General features: G+C 34.8%; 1 protein-coding gene across 5 annotated transcripts in view; it reads right to left on the bottom strand.

Annotated features, from left to right (window-relative positions):
- Positions 1–806: 806 nt before the first annotated feature.
- LOC145293208 (SCY1-like protein 2) overlaps positions 807–16,295 on the bottom strand; it is a 207,101-nt gene continuing 191,612 nt past the window's right edge. For 3 of the 5 annotated variants that reach the window (XM_080139727.1, XM_080139730.1, XM_080139731.1), the window contains exons 16-18: positions 11,701–11,724; positions 3,402–3,542; positions 807–1,824 (exon numbers count right to left, since the gene is read on the bottom strand). In XM_080139727.1, coding sequence (XP_079995853.1) covers positions 1,039–1,824; positions 3,402–3,542; positions 11,701–11,724 — 951 coding nt within the window. In that variant the 3' untranslated portion in view covers positions 807–1,038. The remainder of the gene's footprint in view (positions 1,825–3,401; positions 3,543–11,700; positions 11,725–16,295) is intronic. The other 2 variants (XM_080139728.1, XM_080139732.1) reach the window with 1 other exon arrangement.

The following is a 16,295-nucleotide window of genomic DNA, read 5'->3' as shown; positions in this document are numbered from 1 at the left end:
AACAGCACGTTTATAAAAAAAAAAAAAATTGAAGAACGCTCTGCTGAGCGAGCCCAAGCCAATTTTATGGAAATCGTGTGTTGGTAAATGTAGAAGTACCTAAATCTTTATCAAGGGGAAGTTATTCTTTTACCGAGACAATTATTTTTATTCATTTCTCCACATTAAGAAATGACCTTAGTGTTTAACTCTCGCGTGGCGAGGCAAAGTAAGTAGGTACATAGATAACTTTTCTTTTTTTTTTTTTAAATAAAAAGTGTAAAACATGAGAGCCATAGACGAGTCTTGATAATTGCTCCAAAATCGAAAATTAAACAAAATACTGGTAGAAACATTCAATAAATGTCATCATGAGAAATTGTAATGTTCTAGCAACATTTTGCTTAATTTTTGATTGAGATTTGATCATGGCTTCAATGAGACCACCATACTTTTTCAGTCTAACTCTTTACATAATTTTTATTAATAAAAAAAAAAACGCTTTAAAATAAGTCAAAACACTAAAAACTTATCCAGGCAGGTAAAAGAGTAAGTTATCTTGACTTTGGTAACTTTTATTTGTTGCCTATTTTTTATTTTATTTTATTTTTTTTTCACCCCCATTTTTTTTTCTTTGTTGACTGTTGTAATAAATATGACCCCCACCTGCTTAAAATAGTTTTCTTCTTCTGGTAATATTTATGCTTCCTCCCTGAATGACCACAAACAATAGTATGGTATAACGTACTCTATCACACACACACATTCACACACAAGCTAAACTCTCAATGAATTCCTATCAGATTTTTCTATGCATGGCAAAGAAATAAAAATTTGAAAATTTTTTATTTTTGTTCTCTAGACCCCCTCACCTCCAACAAAAAACAAAGAAAACAAATAACGGTTCGGTTGTTTTACAGACAACACAATAACAATTTACAGAAAATATGAGGCAATAATCGAATCGTGGCATACAATATATATATATATATATACAAAAAATTTTATAAATTGTTCAAAACCTTTTTCCCTCTTTCAATGTCAATACTCCATTATGTTTCAACCAAATAGGTCATCAAGTTCATTTCCGATCGAATTTGAAGACGACAATCCATTTTGCGGCTTCACATTACCTAAACTGGCAAATTGGTTCTGATTTGTTGCCCCCATGCCTATACCCATTGGTGAAAAGTTAGCCCCACCCATGGGTTGTGCTCCCATCATAGGCATTTGCATGGCTTGGCCCATCATCGGGCTCGGTCCCATCATCCGCATACCACTGCTACCACCTCCTCCCATGCCAAGAAGGCCCATACCTGTTGGGTTCATGCCCATTCCTGGCATTGAAGAATTCGGCGACTTTTTTGCCATTTGGTTTAGGGATGGTTTTGCCTGCGACGACGACGTTGGTGAAAGGAGGTTATCAAACGCCGAGAGGTCAACGGGTTTATTATTGATGGGAGCTGCCAGAGAATTGGTCCTTTGCATCATCATTCCTCCTCCTCCTCCTCCCCCGCCAGTCATACTGTTACTCCCCATACTGCCCGAAAGAGATGTGCTCATAAAGGCTGGATTAGTGGCAGGTGGTGGGTTCCATGTAGAATTAAGAGTGGTCGATCGATGTAACTGATTCAGGTTGTTATTAAGCAACGTCGAAGTCAAATCTTTCGGTTGCTTGCTGCTGAGGCCAACACTACCAGCACTGCCACCATTTCCGACAATGTTGTTATTAACACCTTTTCTGTCCTTCATGGAATTCGGCACCAAAGGTGCTTGTTTCTTGTATAATTGCTGCTGTTCCTGCTCATGCGCCAATCTCTGCTTTTCTTCCAGACTCAAGTTCACCTGAAAGCAAAAAGCATTTTATTTATTTGAGAATCTACATCAGGGTTCGTAAATGACCCTCAGGTGGACCGTCTTTCTGCAAACTAAGCAAAAATAAATAAAACAACTCTAAAAGAAAACAAAAAACACCAACATATTCTGCAAACAGCAGTTGCACTCTGGGTGTCTGTATGTGACACTATCAACCCTCTAAACCAGGGATCGGCAACTCCTTCAATTCCGTGAGCTAGATCGTGCTATTAATTACAAGTCGCTGGATGGAAAAAAGGTCATTTATGAAAAAATAACAAAAATTACATATGCAGACCTCTATCAACCTAAACGAGTAAAACCATAATGAAAATAAACACTGAGTAGTCAGAAAATCAAAAATGAACGAAAATTAGTTTTTCTCAAGGAACATGAAGGTGAAAAAAAAAAATCAATGAAAGTGAAACGGATGAAATTATAAAGCTTATGTTTGACAGTATTATTAAAAATGTACCGCTAATGAACCACACACATACATAAGAGTACAAACAGTTGCAAGCACATACACGTGGTATCATTCACACATTTATGAGATCTTAAATAAAATGCTGACTGAGAGAACATTGTTCTTTTAAAGCTGTCTCCACCTAATGTCTGTCACCAGTGAGTTTGCCAAGTTGGCTCTCAGTTTGTGTTTCATGTTTATTTTTTTAGATTTTACGCAGAAATGGAAGTGATTGTGTTTTGATCATGTTTTTGCTGTCATAGTAATTAATTGGATGAATCGGAGAAAGATAACAGCAGACCTTGAATTTTAAAATCTTGTCTCTCGTGTTTCAAATAGACATTGATAATCAGACTCGTAGGCCGGTCAACATGCCTTTGCTAACCAGATCCAGCATGCAGGTCGTAAGTTGCCAATCCTTTGAACACTAGGGTTCATATCTACTATCAAGTGATGTGTTCATCGGTTGGTGGATCAATTCATCTCCTTCCAGCTACAATCTGCCTTCGACTATGTTCAACTAATGGCTGTTGTCAACTGGACGTTCCCTGCAAGTGTCGCAAACGCAAGACTGCCCATAAACTATCGCAACTGTTGTGAACCGTTGCAAAATACACAGCCACACCCCCAAAGTGCCTCAAACCAACTCTAGATACATCTACATCCATTGTTTGGTCCTTCTATTACCGTTCACTACCTCACCTTGACCAACAATCCCATGTCAACTTCCTTTTGTGTGCCTTTGTGAACAACTTTCTATGCAGTGTCTTTTCACCAACCTCATTTCTTCTTTCATCCGATAAACTTATTTCCTCTTTTCTTTTATCATAATCTCCCCTCTCGTTACTTCTCAAGACTTGGTGAGTGAGGTGGGTGGGGATAGTGCTGATAATATCAAATTTTACAATCAGCAAAAACAATATCATGCCATGCTAAACTCATTCCTATCAGAGGTCAGAAAAACTGGGGTGCTAAATATATATTTGATGTGCAAGAAGGAATGGAAACAGCATTTCACACCAACTGAAATAATTATTTACTTTGATTCAAAAAAAAAAATTTTTTTAATCTTTTTGAGTTTGTATATAATTATTGCTTTTACCTTGGCCGGTTGATTGAGCGGTCGAACAGGATTGGTTTCCAATGTAATTTTTTCTATTGAATTATCAAGGTTTTGACCAGTGTCTGTTTTGACTGCAGACACCATCCCTCCAAGGTTGAAATTAGAAAGGAACTTGTCCATCTGCAAAAAGAGAGATGCAGTAATTAGTGAACGATGGTTAATAAAATAATTACAGTGATGCTTACAGTGTTATATAACACAATAGCTAACATTGTGAGAATTGACAATTGTAAAAAAAAAAAAAAAAAAAAAAAAAACCTGCAGCCTTTACAGAAAAATGTAACATTCCTAGGAAGGAAAAAAGTTTAGTTAATAAATTTTATGAAATATTTTAGTAAAAAAAAAAAAAAAAAAAGTTAAAAGTGGTTATCAGCATTATAAAGATGAATTCAACATCGGTGACTAATGCTTGCTTTGAACAGAAAACATGAGTTAGTTCAATCTTTTTTTATTAAAAACGATCCTTGGAACATGTTGATTCATAATTAACGTAGTTTTGGGTTATAAAGTATGGAGAATACATGAAATCTGGACAACACACATGTGTGTGTTGTTAAACAGCATGGAGTGTTTTTGCTAAATGAGACTTTTTTTTTTTTTTTTAAAATGAATTTTTTCAATTTTTTGAATTGTTGTTCTTATTTCTTGGTCGAATCTGTGCAAGAAAGTTCCATAGTCATCTTCGTCCATCTGTTTTTTCTTCTGTTTTTTTGCAAGTACTAAAACTAATAAAAACTGCCTGAAGACGACTGATGGAAATCAGTTGAAAGGACTTGCAAAAAACAACTAAAAGAAAAAACAGACGGACGAAGACGACTACGGAACTTTCTTGCACAGATTCGACCGACAAATAAAAACTACAATAAGAAAAATTTTTAAATTACAAAAAAAAAAAAAAAAAACGGCTCATTAAGTGAAAACACTCCGTGCTGTTTAACAATACTTGTCTGAATATATATATATAATTACATACAAGCAGACTGTTTTGCTGAACTGCAGCACTTCAGTGTGGCTAGATAAGCAAACTTCAAACTAAGATTGAACTTCAATTAGTCTAAATTGGCAGCAGGTGATTCTAACCATTTGCCCATCTGGTAGGCGACATGAGCTAGCAATTTAATTCTTACATCTTTTGAAATCTCCATAATAACTTAAAAATAAAAATAAGTTACCGTAACATTTATTGCATGGGTTTCTACCGTCATTGTTCTATCTTCTATTTTTAAGTCATTATGAAGACTTTAACGATACACAACTCAAATCATGATAATTTTTTCTTGTTCTCATGTAATGCTAGACACTACTCGTTTTTCAAACTGAATAAACGTCTAAAAGTAAAACACTAAAAACTTATCCAGCTAGGTAGAAGAGTAACTTATCTTGCCTTTGATAACATTTGTTATATATTTGTTTTTTACCCCCCCCCCTTTTTTTTTTCATACATTTGTCTATTGTAAAGGAAAACCAAAATTTATTTAGTATTTTTTTCTGTAATGTTAAAGAACCACTCAATCATTATACAGATTACATACACAGATTGAATGCACTGTGGAGAGATGTTATTTTTTTTTGTGTGTGTGTTGTTTTTTTCATATCTTTAAGTAACAGAGTAAATAAATCAAATTTTTTTTTTTTTTTTTTTTTTTTAACTAATTTCCTTTGAAATAATTTACGTTGGTAAAAATAATGATCACATTGCTTCTACTGACAGACGTTTTTAATTTGATATTTGGCAACGTATGCCTTTCCGGCTTATTAAACAAGCAAAAAAAAAAAAAAAAACACTAGAGAGTTGTATGTGCAATATGAGCTAGCACGACCTTGATAGCACAACATGAGGATAGACTTTTTACTTTCAAGGAAAAATAAATGAAAGACTAGCAAAACGTAACTCTCTCTGACAAAGGATTTTAAAGCCGAAATTAATTAGAAAAAAAAAAAAGAATTCTTTTTATTTGTATCTAGAAGGATATTTTAAAACAGTTTATCTGTTTATTCTATATTTTTCATTTTCAAGATGCTTCTACTGGCAAACCCTTTTTCAACTATATATTTAGAATCATTTGAAAAAAAGTTTCATTATTGAAATATCTCTCGGTAAACACGAAAGTCAAAATTAAGAGAAAAACACTGAGTGCTCCTAAGATAATTCTTTGAAACAAAAAGTCAGCTAACATCACAAATCATTTGAAGTCTTAGTCGTCACAGCAGTTTTAATGATAAACTAGTTGGCAGTCCAACGTTGCCCAATCATACAATACACTTAAAGATGATATTTTAATTTATACAGATTGCATATGTATTACTATAGAAACAATCATCTTGATTATTATATATTACAAGGAATAATTTGCCTGATGGACTTATTTAGAAAAAAATTAAAACATGAAAAAATGATGTCGTTCATCAAATTCCGTCTGTGTTTGTTTACAATGTCATGTCAGCTGATATTTGGGCTTGACGATGAATGCCCTGGAAAAGTCACTTCTGATTAATGTTTAGTTTTAAAATATGCAAATGAAGAAATGATTTGCAGCGATTTTAAATGGTTCCTTTTCTTTTATCATAAATTGAATTTATTAATTAGAAAAATTTTAAATAAAATGGTGAGGTACACCTGGGCTTGAACAGGGATCATTCGATCCATAGTTGAATGTTCTACCACTAAGCTATAACTATAATAAATCTCCCCTTGCTAGTTTAATGTCAAATATTCCCCTGTAAAAATTATTCTTTTTTTTAACTATAAGAGAGAAAACCTATTTTTAAGATTGGATTTTTTTTTTTTCGACACTTATCAGATGAATTTCTGTACAAAACATATCTAAGAACACTGCCAGACATAGAAATTAGCTTTGTGTGAAATTTGCAAAAGATAAGCTCAGCCATTCAGAACCTATGAGGAAGGAACTCACACACACACAAAGTGACTTTTCTATAATAGTAGAGATAGAGAAAACACATTTAAAATAATTTAAAAAATGAGGAGGATGTTGTAGTTTGCTTGAAGCATTCTGCATAGTGTGTAAAGGGTATTTGAAGGTTATAACAACGCAGTCTTGTAGGAACACGCTACTGGGTAACAAGACAAGGACATAAAAACGATATTGAAAGATTTCAATAATTTTCAATTATAAAATACTAGCTTGGATGCCTGGGTGTTTTTTTGAGGTGTGTGTGTGTTGAAAAAAAAAAAAAAAAAAAAAAAAAAAAAGTGACTGGCAGGCAGGCTCGAACCTGTACCGAGAAGGAGGAAAAACATGTGAAAAAAAACTTGTGACGTCTTGCCGTTGCATCCATCAGCAAACCAGAAGTGGTGAAGGTGTAAATTAAGGCTAGTCAATCGGATAGAGGGGCGAAAAAAAAGGTGACCTCTTCCTGTAGAAAAGTGCCCAGTTGAGGGTGGAGGAATTAATGGTTTTAGCCAATTTTTCGATATTTGTTGTCCGAAGGATTGAGCTTCAAAAATGATACCAATCTCATGAAAATCCGCCACCTCTGTCAAAAGTTTTAGGCATACATACATACACACATACATACATTTAAACAGACAGGTGAGATTTCTATTATAGATTTATTTACCAACATATTGTTTCACACCATGATGGTAACATGGCGTTAAGTTCCCAAATTTTCGGGGTATACCTCATCCTCAAGAAGAAGAAAAAGAAATATGTGCAATCACTCAGCGTAGGTGTTCAAGAAACAGCGTTGTCGTAGCCTTCGAATTTAATTCGTTGATTTGAAAAAATGCTTAAAAAGTGAAATATTTTTTTTTTTTTTTTTTAAATAAAAGTCAAATTTACAAATAAGTTACACATAAGATTGATTGACAATTTCTCTGAACACTGAAAATGATAATTTTGCTGTGAACGTTAAGACTCCAAACAATTTATAACAGGAGTAGCTGAGCTAGATGACTTCCAGTCTCCCTCCCTTCCTTATATATGCACTCAGTGTTTTTATCTTTTTTGATTTTCTTAGTTAAAACCGATCAAGGAAAATAATCTGAAAAATTGTCAGTTAATCTCATGAGCAACTTATTTGTGAATTTGACTTTTTTTATTTACAAAATTAATATTTCACTTATATCATTAATTTAAATCGGCAGCATCTCATTTGCATATGAAGTGATGAAATGATGAGATTGCTAGTATATAAAGAGAAGCAGCAGCCATTTTTCTTTTTTTTTTTTCTTTCTTTTTGTCTGCCATCGGACATTGCATGCTGCACAAAATCAAGCTTATACCGATTTTTAAGGCATTTAATCACATGAAAAGTAAAAACCAATATCATATAACCAACACACAGCAAAAAATAGAAAGGCTTAAGTGAGAAATGAGTGACGTGTTCAGTTAATCACACATTACAGCTAATTAGAAAAATTCAAAAGAAATTTTTGTCAAATATAACTCAATCCCAAAAACTAAATATTTTAGCATGCATTTTGTGTTACTAAAGTATATAGGGGGTGAAAAAAAAAAACTTAGGGAAACAAACGTTGATTAATTCAAATTTAGTATAATAATAGCTATTTAATGGCCACTTGTAATACCCACTCCATTAATAAAAATGGAGGGTTTTTTTGGGGGGGCTATTAAATATCATAGTTGATCAAAAGAAGCAGAGAAACACTGTCACACGAAAATGACATACACAACTCTTTTAAGAAATCAAGAGTTGAGGCACATGGCCCATTGCTGTCGTCGGCCGCGATCACATCCCAACATTTTGCGACAGCTGCTAATGGTGTCCAAATTCCAACTGATCAGGACCAAGTCTCAATCTCAACTGCTTGCAACCGACTCAAATGGAGTCCAAGTTTCAACTGAATTACAAATCTTCCCTCATGGCCAAAAATGAGATAGAGAGATGGTGAGAGAGAACATACTTTATTAAATTTATATATATTGAAGGATGGAATACTGCTGCCATATCTGGGCAGGAGCTGCTAAAAACCACCTATCCTGCCTTGACAGAGTACAAAATAGACTTCGTGGCTTAGTGGGGGATGCCCTTTTCTCTTCCCTGCAACCTCTCTCCCACAGAAGAGACGTTGCGAGTCTGTTTTACCGTTATTTCCACGGCAAGTGCTCATCTGAGCTCCAATCTCTGTTCCCCCCTCGCCAATCTTTTACGAAAAACACCCGTCTAGCTGAAGCCACTGTAAAAAATTTTCCCCACTCTATCTGTGCCTAAATCAAAATGTAGATTCCATGAACACAGCTTCTTTCTTAGAACAGCACGCCAGTGGAACTCTGTTCCGTCTGCCTGTTTCCCACCTGACTACAACTTGGATGTCTTCAAATCCAACGTAAACAAATTCCTGATGAACCGCCCCCTTAAGTAGACACTTTATGAAATCTCAACACTAACGTACAACGTACTGTACATGCAATAACCCTTATCCCTGAGTGGCTTCCGGGCCTTGATAAGTGGTGACCTCCTTGAAAAAAAAAAAAAAAGTGTCGATCAATATTGATCTGAGTTTTTTTGCTCCTGGTTGCTTTTGCTTTTTTGTCAACAAATTGTTAAATGGTAAATCTACTCTGATTAACATGCTCTGAAACCACCATTTTTAAAAACATTTTTTAAATAATACTCAGAGTATAAGGAAAGTCGGGTATAAGGCTTTTAAATGTGGGAAGCTCAAGCACCCCTCGAAATGGGCTTTTTATCACTATGCCATAATACCAATATCCCTGCAGACTTTATAATACATTAGTAGTTACTAGTGTATATGCAAGTGAAATATGGGCGGTATTGACAGAGCATTAAAGGAAACTTAATATCTTTGAAATGAAATGTTTAAGAATTATCCTTTGAGAAACTTTGTAATAGATACAGATATCAGAAACATTAAAAAAAAAAAAAAAATGATTTATGTGGTTTGGGACATGTTTCCCAGTTTTGAAACTCCAACTATCTAAAAAGAAGATTTCATTGGAGAACGATGAAGACAACTATCATCAAAGAGATGCGTTACCAGATAAAGGTTGAGACTGGTATGTCGCTCATGACAGCTAAAAGGCTGACCCAATACCATGTGACAAAATGTTGTCTTCAAGCATGTGGTGAAGCTTTCTGGACTATGCACATAAGTATTGAAAAAATTAATTTTTATCATAAAAAGAAATAAAACCGGGGATTCTGATTAATTTAAAAAAAGAAACATTTCTTGCAAAAAAAAAGTATAAAATGAAAACAAACAAAAAATAAAAAAACAAAAAATTTGTTTCATTTAAAAAATGTGTAGACAAACATTTTCAAACATACGATACATATAAAAATAAGAATTACAAACAAAATAATGAGATTTGATAAATAAAAACCAAATTAAAAAAAGTTAATGAAGGAATAATAAAAAAATTTTGGTTCTTGTTCAGAATGGCCCTATATTAAAAAACGAAAATAAAGAAAAATCTGTATGATGTATATACTTGTGACGCAACGAAAATATCATATTCTAAAAATCGCATAAATTGATCAAGTTGTTTTATATATACAGGGTGGAATGATAAATTCGTCGCCCTAAAAAAAAAAAAAAAAAAAAAAGCAACACTACAGCTTTATTTCAAAACTTTTATTGAAAAAAAAATAACTTATGTAGTAGAGCTGGCATCTATTCAATGTAGCCGCCTTCAGCCTCGATTACTGCTTTGATACGGGTTCGGAACTGGGAGCATGCCTTTTCCACAAGCGCCAGCGGGAGCTGAGCGATCCAGTTGGCTTTGGTGTTGTCAGAGGTCATGTTGGTGATGTTTTCAACATATGACCAAACAAAGTAGTCCAGCGGGTTGAGGTCGAAAGAGGAGGGATAGTGAAAGAAGGGTACAAAATTATAGCACTCCTTCTGGACTTGTGGGCTGACACAGAGTTCTGCTGCCACACCCAGTGTCTGCCGGCAGCCACCTAATTGCACTAGGGGATCACCACACCCTTCAACACATCCAAGTACACTTTGGTGTTGATTTTCAAGCCGACTTTGAAGATGTGAAGTGGCATGATGTAGGCCTCACTTTAAACCACACCAAAGACCATAACTGTGGCCGAAAACTTTTTCATCACCTGGGCATGCCCTCAAGCATTGAACAGTCCAGATTTGCATTTTGAGGGTGCTGGCAATGGTCCTGTTAGTGTAACTTGGATCGATAGAGAGCACGAGTTGTACAGCGGCATATATCCAACCTTGCTCTTTGAACATTGTGTGTCACTTTCAAACATGATAAAAGGCTCCTATCGCTCTCGGGATTTGTACACAACTGGTCAGATAGTAGATGGTCTGCAACAAAATAAGAAAACCAGTTTTTCTTAAACGGAAATGGAATCATATTGTCTTTTTTTTTAGGGCGACAATCTTATCATTCCATCTTGTATATATTGGTACATATGCCATATAAGGACAACCAGCTGTGTCTGGTGCCATGTAAGTACAACCAGCTGTGTCTGGTGCCATGTAAGTACAACCAGCTGTGTCTGGTGCCATGTAAGTACAACCAGCTGTGTCTGGTGCCATGTAAGTACAACCAGCTGTGTCTGGTGCCATGTAAGGACAGTCGGTTGGCGTGGTGATCAGAAAGAGAGAACATACTTGTGTTAAATATGTATCGGTGACTAACGTGGAAAACAAAGAAAACAAATAATTCTTCCTTGCGCCTGGAAAGTTTGTATCAAAGTTCTAATTTCCTTTGCGATCATCTCTACATACGTTTAGGTAAGTTAGACAGGACAACAAAATTAAAATTTTTACACCTCACGAAATATCCCCTTCTTTTCTTTCCACCTAAGTTAATATCAAAATCCCGTCTCCAGTCTGGTATTATTCTTTTCTATCAAGGCGAAAAGCAACTCGAGGATAAAAGTTAACGAAATGAATTGTACTATATTGCACTATGAAATAATTAAATACCTACGTTTCATAACCGACACCATTGGCAACTAACTGAAACTGTAGAATTTGTGCTGCTATATGTTATACGTTTTAATTGTTTTTGGAGTGAGGGAGGGGGAAGTTGTGAATTAAAATGTCTTAATTCATCATTAAAACATAAAACAAATAAACCGTGGACGTGTTCGCACAAACGACAAAACAAAATAAAAAAGAAACAAGCAAAGTTGCGCATGCGTGTGTATGTTCATTTGTGGGTGTATGTGCAGGCAGTGTTCACAGATATTTCTTGTCATGCAAAACTGGTCAAAAATTCATAAAAGATGCATAGACAATAAGAGAAGCGAACTAAAACAAGGGCAGATAACGAAGGGTGTCATCGTGTCTTACCTTGGGACGATTTTCTTGCTCAGACTGTTTTACCCCGATAAAAAGGGGGCAAGACAAAAGAAGTTATAGTTCATTAGAACATTTAAAAAAAAAATAAAAAAATAAAAAAAAAATGAAAAGTTGGCAATGTTATATTTCGGTATATATAATATATAGAGCTGCCTAAGTTTGGACCAAATGATGGTTTCAGAGACAAATACCCTACCACAATTATCTAGTTCTATTGATGAAAGCCATACATGTTATTATAACGACTCTAGTTTTCATAATATTGTGCATTCTGGAATAGAAAATGTACTAATCACCAAATTTAATAGTCCAATATATATATATATATATATATATATATATATATATATATATATATATATATATAAAATTCGACCGTTTTGGATTTTTACCCTTCACCGGACTATCCATTCATGTGAAATCTTTTTAACATTTTTCTTTTGCCTCCTGTTCCCCTTACCTCACCCTTTTTTTTAACCAAGTAAGATCTGTGACTTACTTGTAGTTTCATTAAATACTTTTATATGCAAAATCCGATCCTGCATTTTGCTAATTCCTGCCCTCTGATGAGAAGGAGAGTATTTCTTCGAAACTCTGCGGATTAAGGACTATCCACTTACCTTGTGTTTCCTTTTTTAAAATTAAATATGTTTTTAACTCTTTTTCAAGATGTCTTTTAACATGTTTTATTAATCATTTGTTCATATTATAAGCTCTATTTCCTTTTCGGTTTTATTGAGCTTTTACATCTGGCTGAGTTTATTTTACTTGTAAATATTAACTCTTTAATATTTAGAATATATTTTAAGTTTACCATTTTGATTACCTTGGTAAACTTATCATAATTTTTATTATATATATATATATATATATATATATATATATACACACATACAGGGTGTCCGTAAAGTTACTATACAGTCTTATTGTTTTATTGTATTATATTTGCATTAATAGTTAATATTAATAATAAAATGTTAATATTAATAGTGTGTATATATATATATATATATATATATATATATATATATATGGATAACAATAAAATTACATTCCAAATTCCAGAGTTTTTATTCATTTTATTTTTTATTTATTTCGACAAATACAAGTACATTAGTTATTTCAACAATACAGCTACATTCCAAATTCCAAACCCAAACTTTATTTTTTATTTTCTTCAACACGTCAAAAATTAAACCAATCAGTTATTAGTATGCCAATACTGAATATATTCAATGTAGACTGTTCAGAAAACAGAAATTTATTTACTTTAGAAAAAAAATCATGTTTTGATATTGCCACCATTTTGATTTATACTAGCGGGGGTGCCCGGGTATTTGTATGTGTGTTTGTCGGTGTGTGTATGTGTGTAGAGAAAAAAAAAATGTTTCGGTAGGCAGGTAGGCTCAAACCCGAAGTCTTGAGGCGAAGTCAGAAAAGAAAACGTGACACGTTACCACTACGCTAAGAGGGCAGAGGAAGTGAGAATTGTTCAAATTAAACGCTTAAAAACATGTTTGCTTTTCTAAGTCAAACATCACGCCAAAGAGAAATGCAATCACGCAGAGCCAGTTAAGCTTTATGCTTTCTGTGTATTTGTTTGTTGCCCCAAAATGTTTAGGAAAACCAGCTCCCCACAAGAAGCGGAGTGTCCAAATGAATAGCAATTGTCTGATATGACGGGTTTTCACCACATTGATCAAAGCTGATTGCTTTCTGGGCACGAGTGCCAGAGAGTATCGTTTGCTACAGATTCAGTTTCGCTTTTATATGGAAAAGCCAAACAAACATGCGAGGAGGAAGAAATAGCGCGAAAATAGCATGTAAAGGTCGCTCAAATAAAAGATAGAGACACCCTCCTTTCGTAAATCGGAGATATTATAATCTAGAGAGTATATAAAAAATTGTCAGACATACAAAAAAAAAAGCATGCACATACACACACACACACACATTTTGGCTTTTATATATATAATTCTATGAATAAAAAATTAGTTTTGCATAAAAAAACTAAATACACATATAGATTTAACCATTGTTAACAATCTTAGACAATAAATATTAACTATTTATAAATAATAAGTTAAAAAAGCATTATCTAAGATATTTTTAGTGTTGATTATAACAATATGACCACATTATATATATTGTTTTTTAACTCGTGTTTACCTCTAACAAGGTATATCACCACTTGGACGTAAGAGGCTACTATTTGGAACCATGCCTAGGAAAGATTAACAAGATGTTGGTTTACATTACATTTAAACTTCTGAATATCAGTACAGCCAGGGATCAAGTAGCAGGAAGGAGCTTAGTTGACAAAGTGGGACCTATTAGATAGGAAACTCTTTTTTGGACGCTATCCAAGACAGAGGCTAGTGGCAGATGCACCAGCCCAGATGTGGTAATAATACTCCATACATGGGCGAATGGTGGCCTTGTAGAGGTACAGGATACTCTCAGATGTGAGTAGTCTTCTAGCTCTATAGAGTGAACAGCAACGTCCTCAATATACTTGTTCCAGTTCATATTGTCCGCAAATGTTAGGCAAAGGAGTCTGAAGGAAGAATTCTCAGGGAGGGAGTTATTTGTCATGGATATAGATGGTTGGAGAGGCGTCTTGTAATTGTTAAAGAAGAACAGCTTAGTCTTACTAGCATTAAATGTTATCATCCATTTGTGGTCCCATTCCAGTATGGTCTGGAGATCATTTTCTAACAATTCTGACATAGTCTTAGATTTATGTACATCCGTTCTTCCCTCGTGCATGTTACATAGCGTTGTATCATTAGCAAATATATCCATCTCAGTTATAATATTATCAGAAAGGTCGTTTATGTATGTCAGGAATAATAGTGGCCCAAAGATCGACCCTGATACACTCCTGCATAATTGTTATGCTGTTCGGATGTACGTCCATCAATGACAGCCTAGATGGTCCTATTGTCTAAGAAGGATCTAATTATATTTCGTATATGTCCAGTTATACTATAGAATTTAATTTTCATCAGCAGCCCTTCGTGCTAAACTTTACCAAAGATCTTGGATATATCAAGGGATACGGCCCTGGCTTCACCCGCCTTATCCAGTACATGGTATATTCATTCAGAGATGCCTGTTAAAATATCTGCAATAGAACGACATTGTCTAACTCCATACTGTTTATTAGAGAAAATCTGCTTTTGCGAGATATGGTGGACTAGTGCTTGATTAATTACGGTCTCAAAGATGATGGGCTAGTCGAAAGCATATAAAAGCCTGGTCATCTGATTAAAGACATTGTTCTTTAGTTAAATGGAAGGTGCTACGAATCTAGATTCCAAGCTCAAGCATATTTTTTTTTAATTGTTTTTTTTACATAGGCATCACCACTTATCAAGGACCAGGGGCCACTCGAGGATAAGGGTTAAAGAGTGTGTACAGTAGTCAATTGGACAATATAGTAATTGTCAGTAATGGAATTCAGTAAATTTGTTAACTTAAGGGGAATGGCTTATCAAGAACTTGTTTACATTGGACTTGAAGACAACCATATTGTAGTCAGCTGGAAAGCAGGAAAACGGAAGACAGTTCCACAGACGTGCAGTTCTAAGAAAGAAATTTTGTTCATGGAATCTACGTTTAGGTTTAGGCACAGATAAAGAGTGGGGGGAATTATTAATAGTGTTTTCAGCTAGACAAGTGTTTCTTATAAAAGTTTGACGAGGGGGGACCATAGATTGAAGCTCAGGCAAGCACTTGCCACGAAAATAACGATAAAGCAAAGACAAACTTGCTACATCTCTTCTGTGAGATAGAGGTTGCAGGGAAGAAAAAAGGACATCTCCTATGAGGCTACAAAGTCTATTTTGAATTCTATCAAGGCAGGATAAGTCCTTTCTAGCGGCTCCTGCCCAGATGTGGCAACAGTACTCCATCCTTGGATGAACTTGGCTCTTATATAGATAGAGAATTGCATCAGCAGTGAGATATCTTCTGGATCAATAAAAGGATCCCACCATTTTTCCAGCAGCTTTGGCGTATGTGTTCCATTTCAGATCAGGAGTAAAGATCAAGCCCAGAAGCTTGTCAAAACATGAAGCCTCCCCAAGACGAGAGCCATTCATTTCAATTGATACCTGATGGGGAACAGAACATTGATGATGTAAAGATAGAAGCTTGGTTTTAAATGCATTAAAATGGAACAAGCCACCTCTTTCCCCATTGTACCACATGCTCAAGATCAGAGAAGAGAGAATCAGAGAGAACTTGGTCGTTTACGGTCTTAGATGTGCTACCATAGATGGTAGTGTCATCAGCATAAATGTCTATAAATGATGTAAGAATGTGATTTGGAAGATCATTAATGTAGATCAGGAAAAGAGTTGGGCCCAGGATGGAACCCTGAGGGACTCCAGCATTAATACTGTGACCATCAACTACTACTCTTATGAATCTATCAGAGAGAAATGATTTGATAATTGAGATATGTATCTATCAGAGTCCTTACGGCAGAGAGGGAGGTATCCTGTCGTGTTGAAGTAGTTAGAGGAGATCGAAGAGTGTAAGTTTGTTTCACTTAAAGCTAAGATATCTGGGGAGTTTAC

This window comes from Euprymna scolopes, chromosome 14 (assembly GCF_053919585.1).
Source record: "Euprymna scolopes isolate OS-2025 chromosome 14, ASM5391958v1, whole genome shotgun sequence".
Taxonomy (NCBI): domain Eukaryota; kingdom Metazoa; phylum Mollusca; class Cephalopoda; order Sepiida; family Sepiolidae; genus Euprymna; species Euprymna scolopes.
This window is presented reverse-complemented; position numbering and strand designations above follow the sequence as displayed.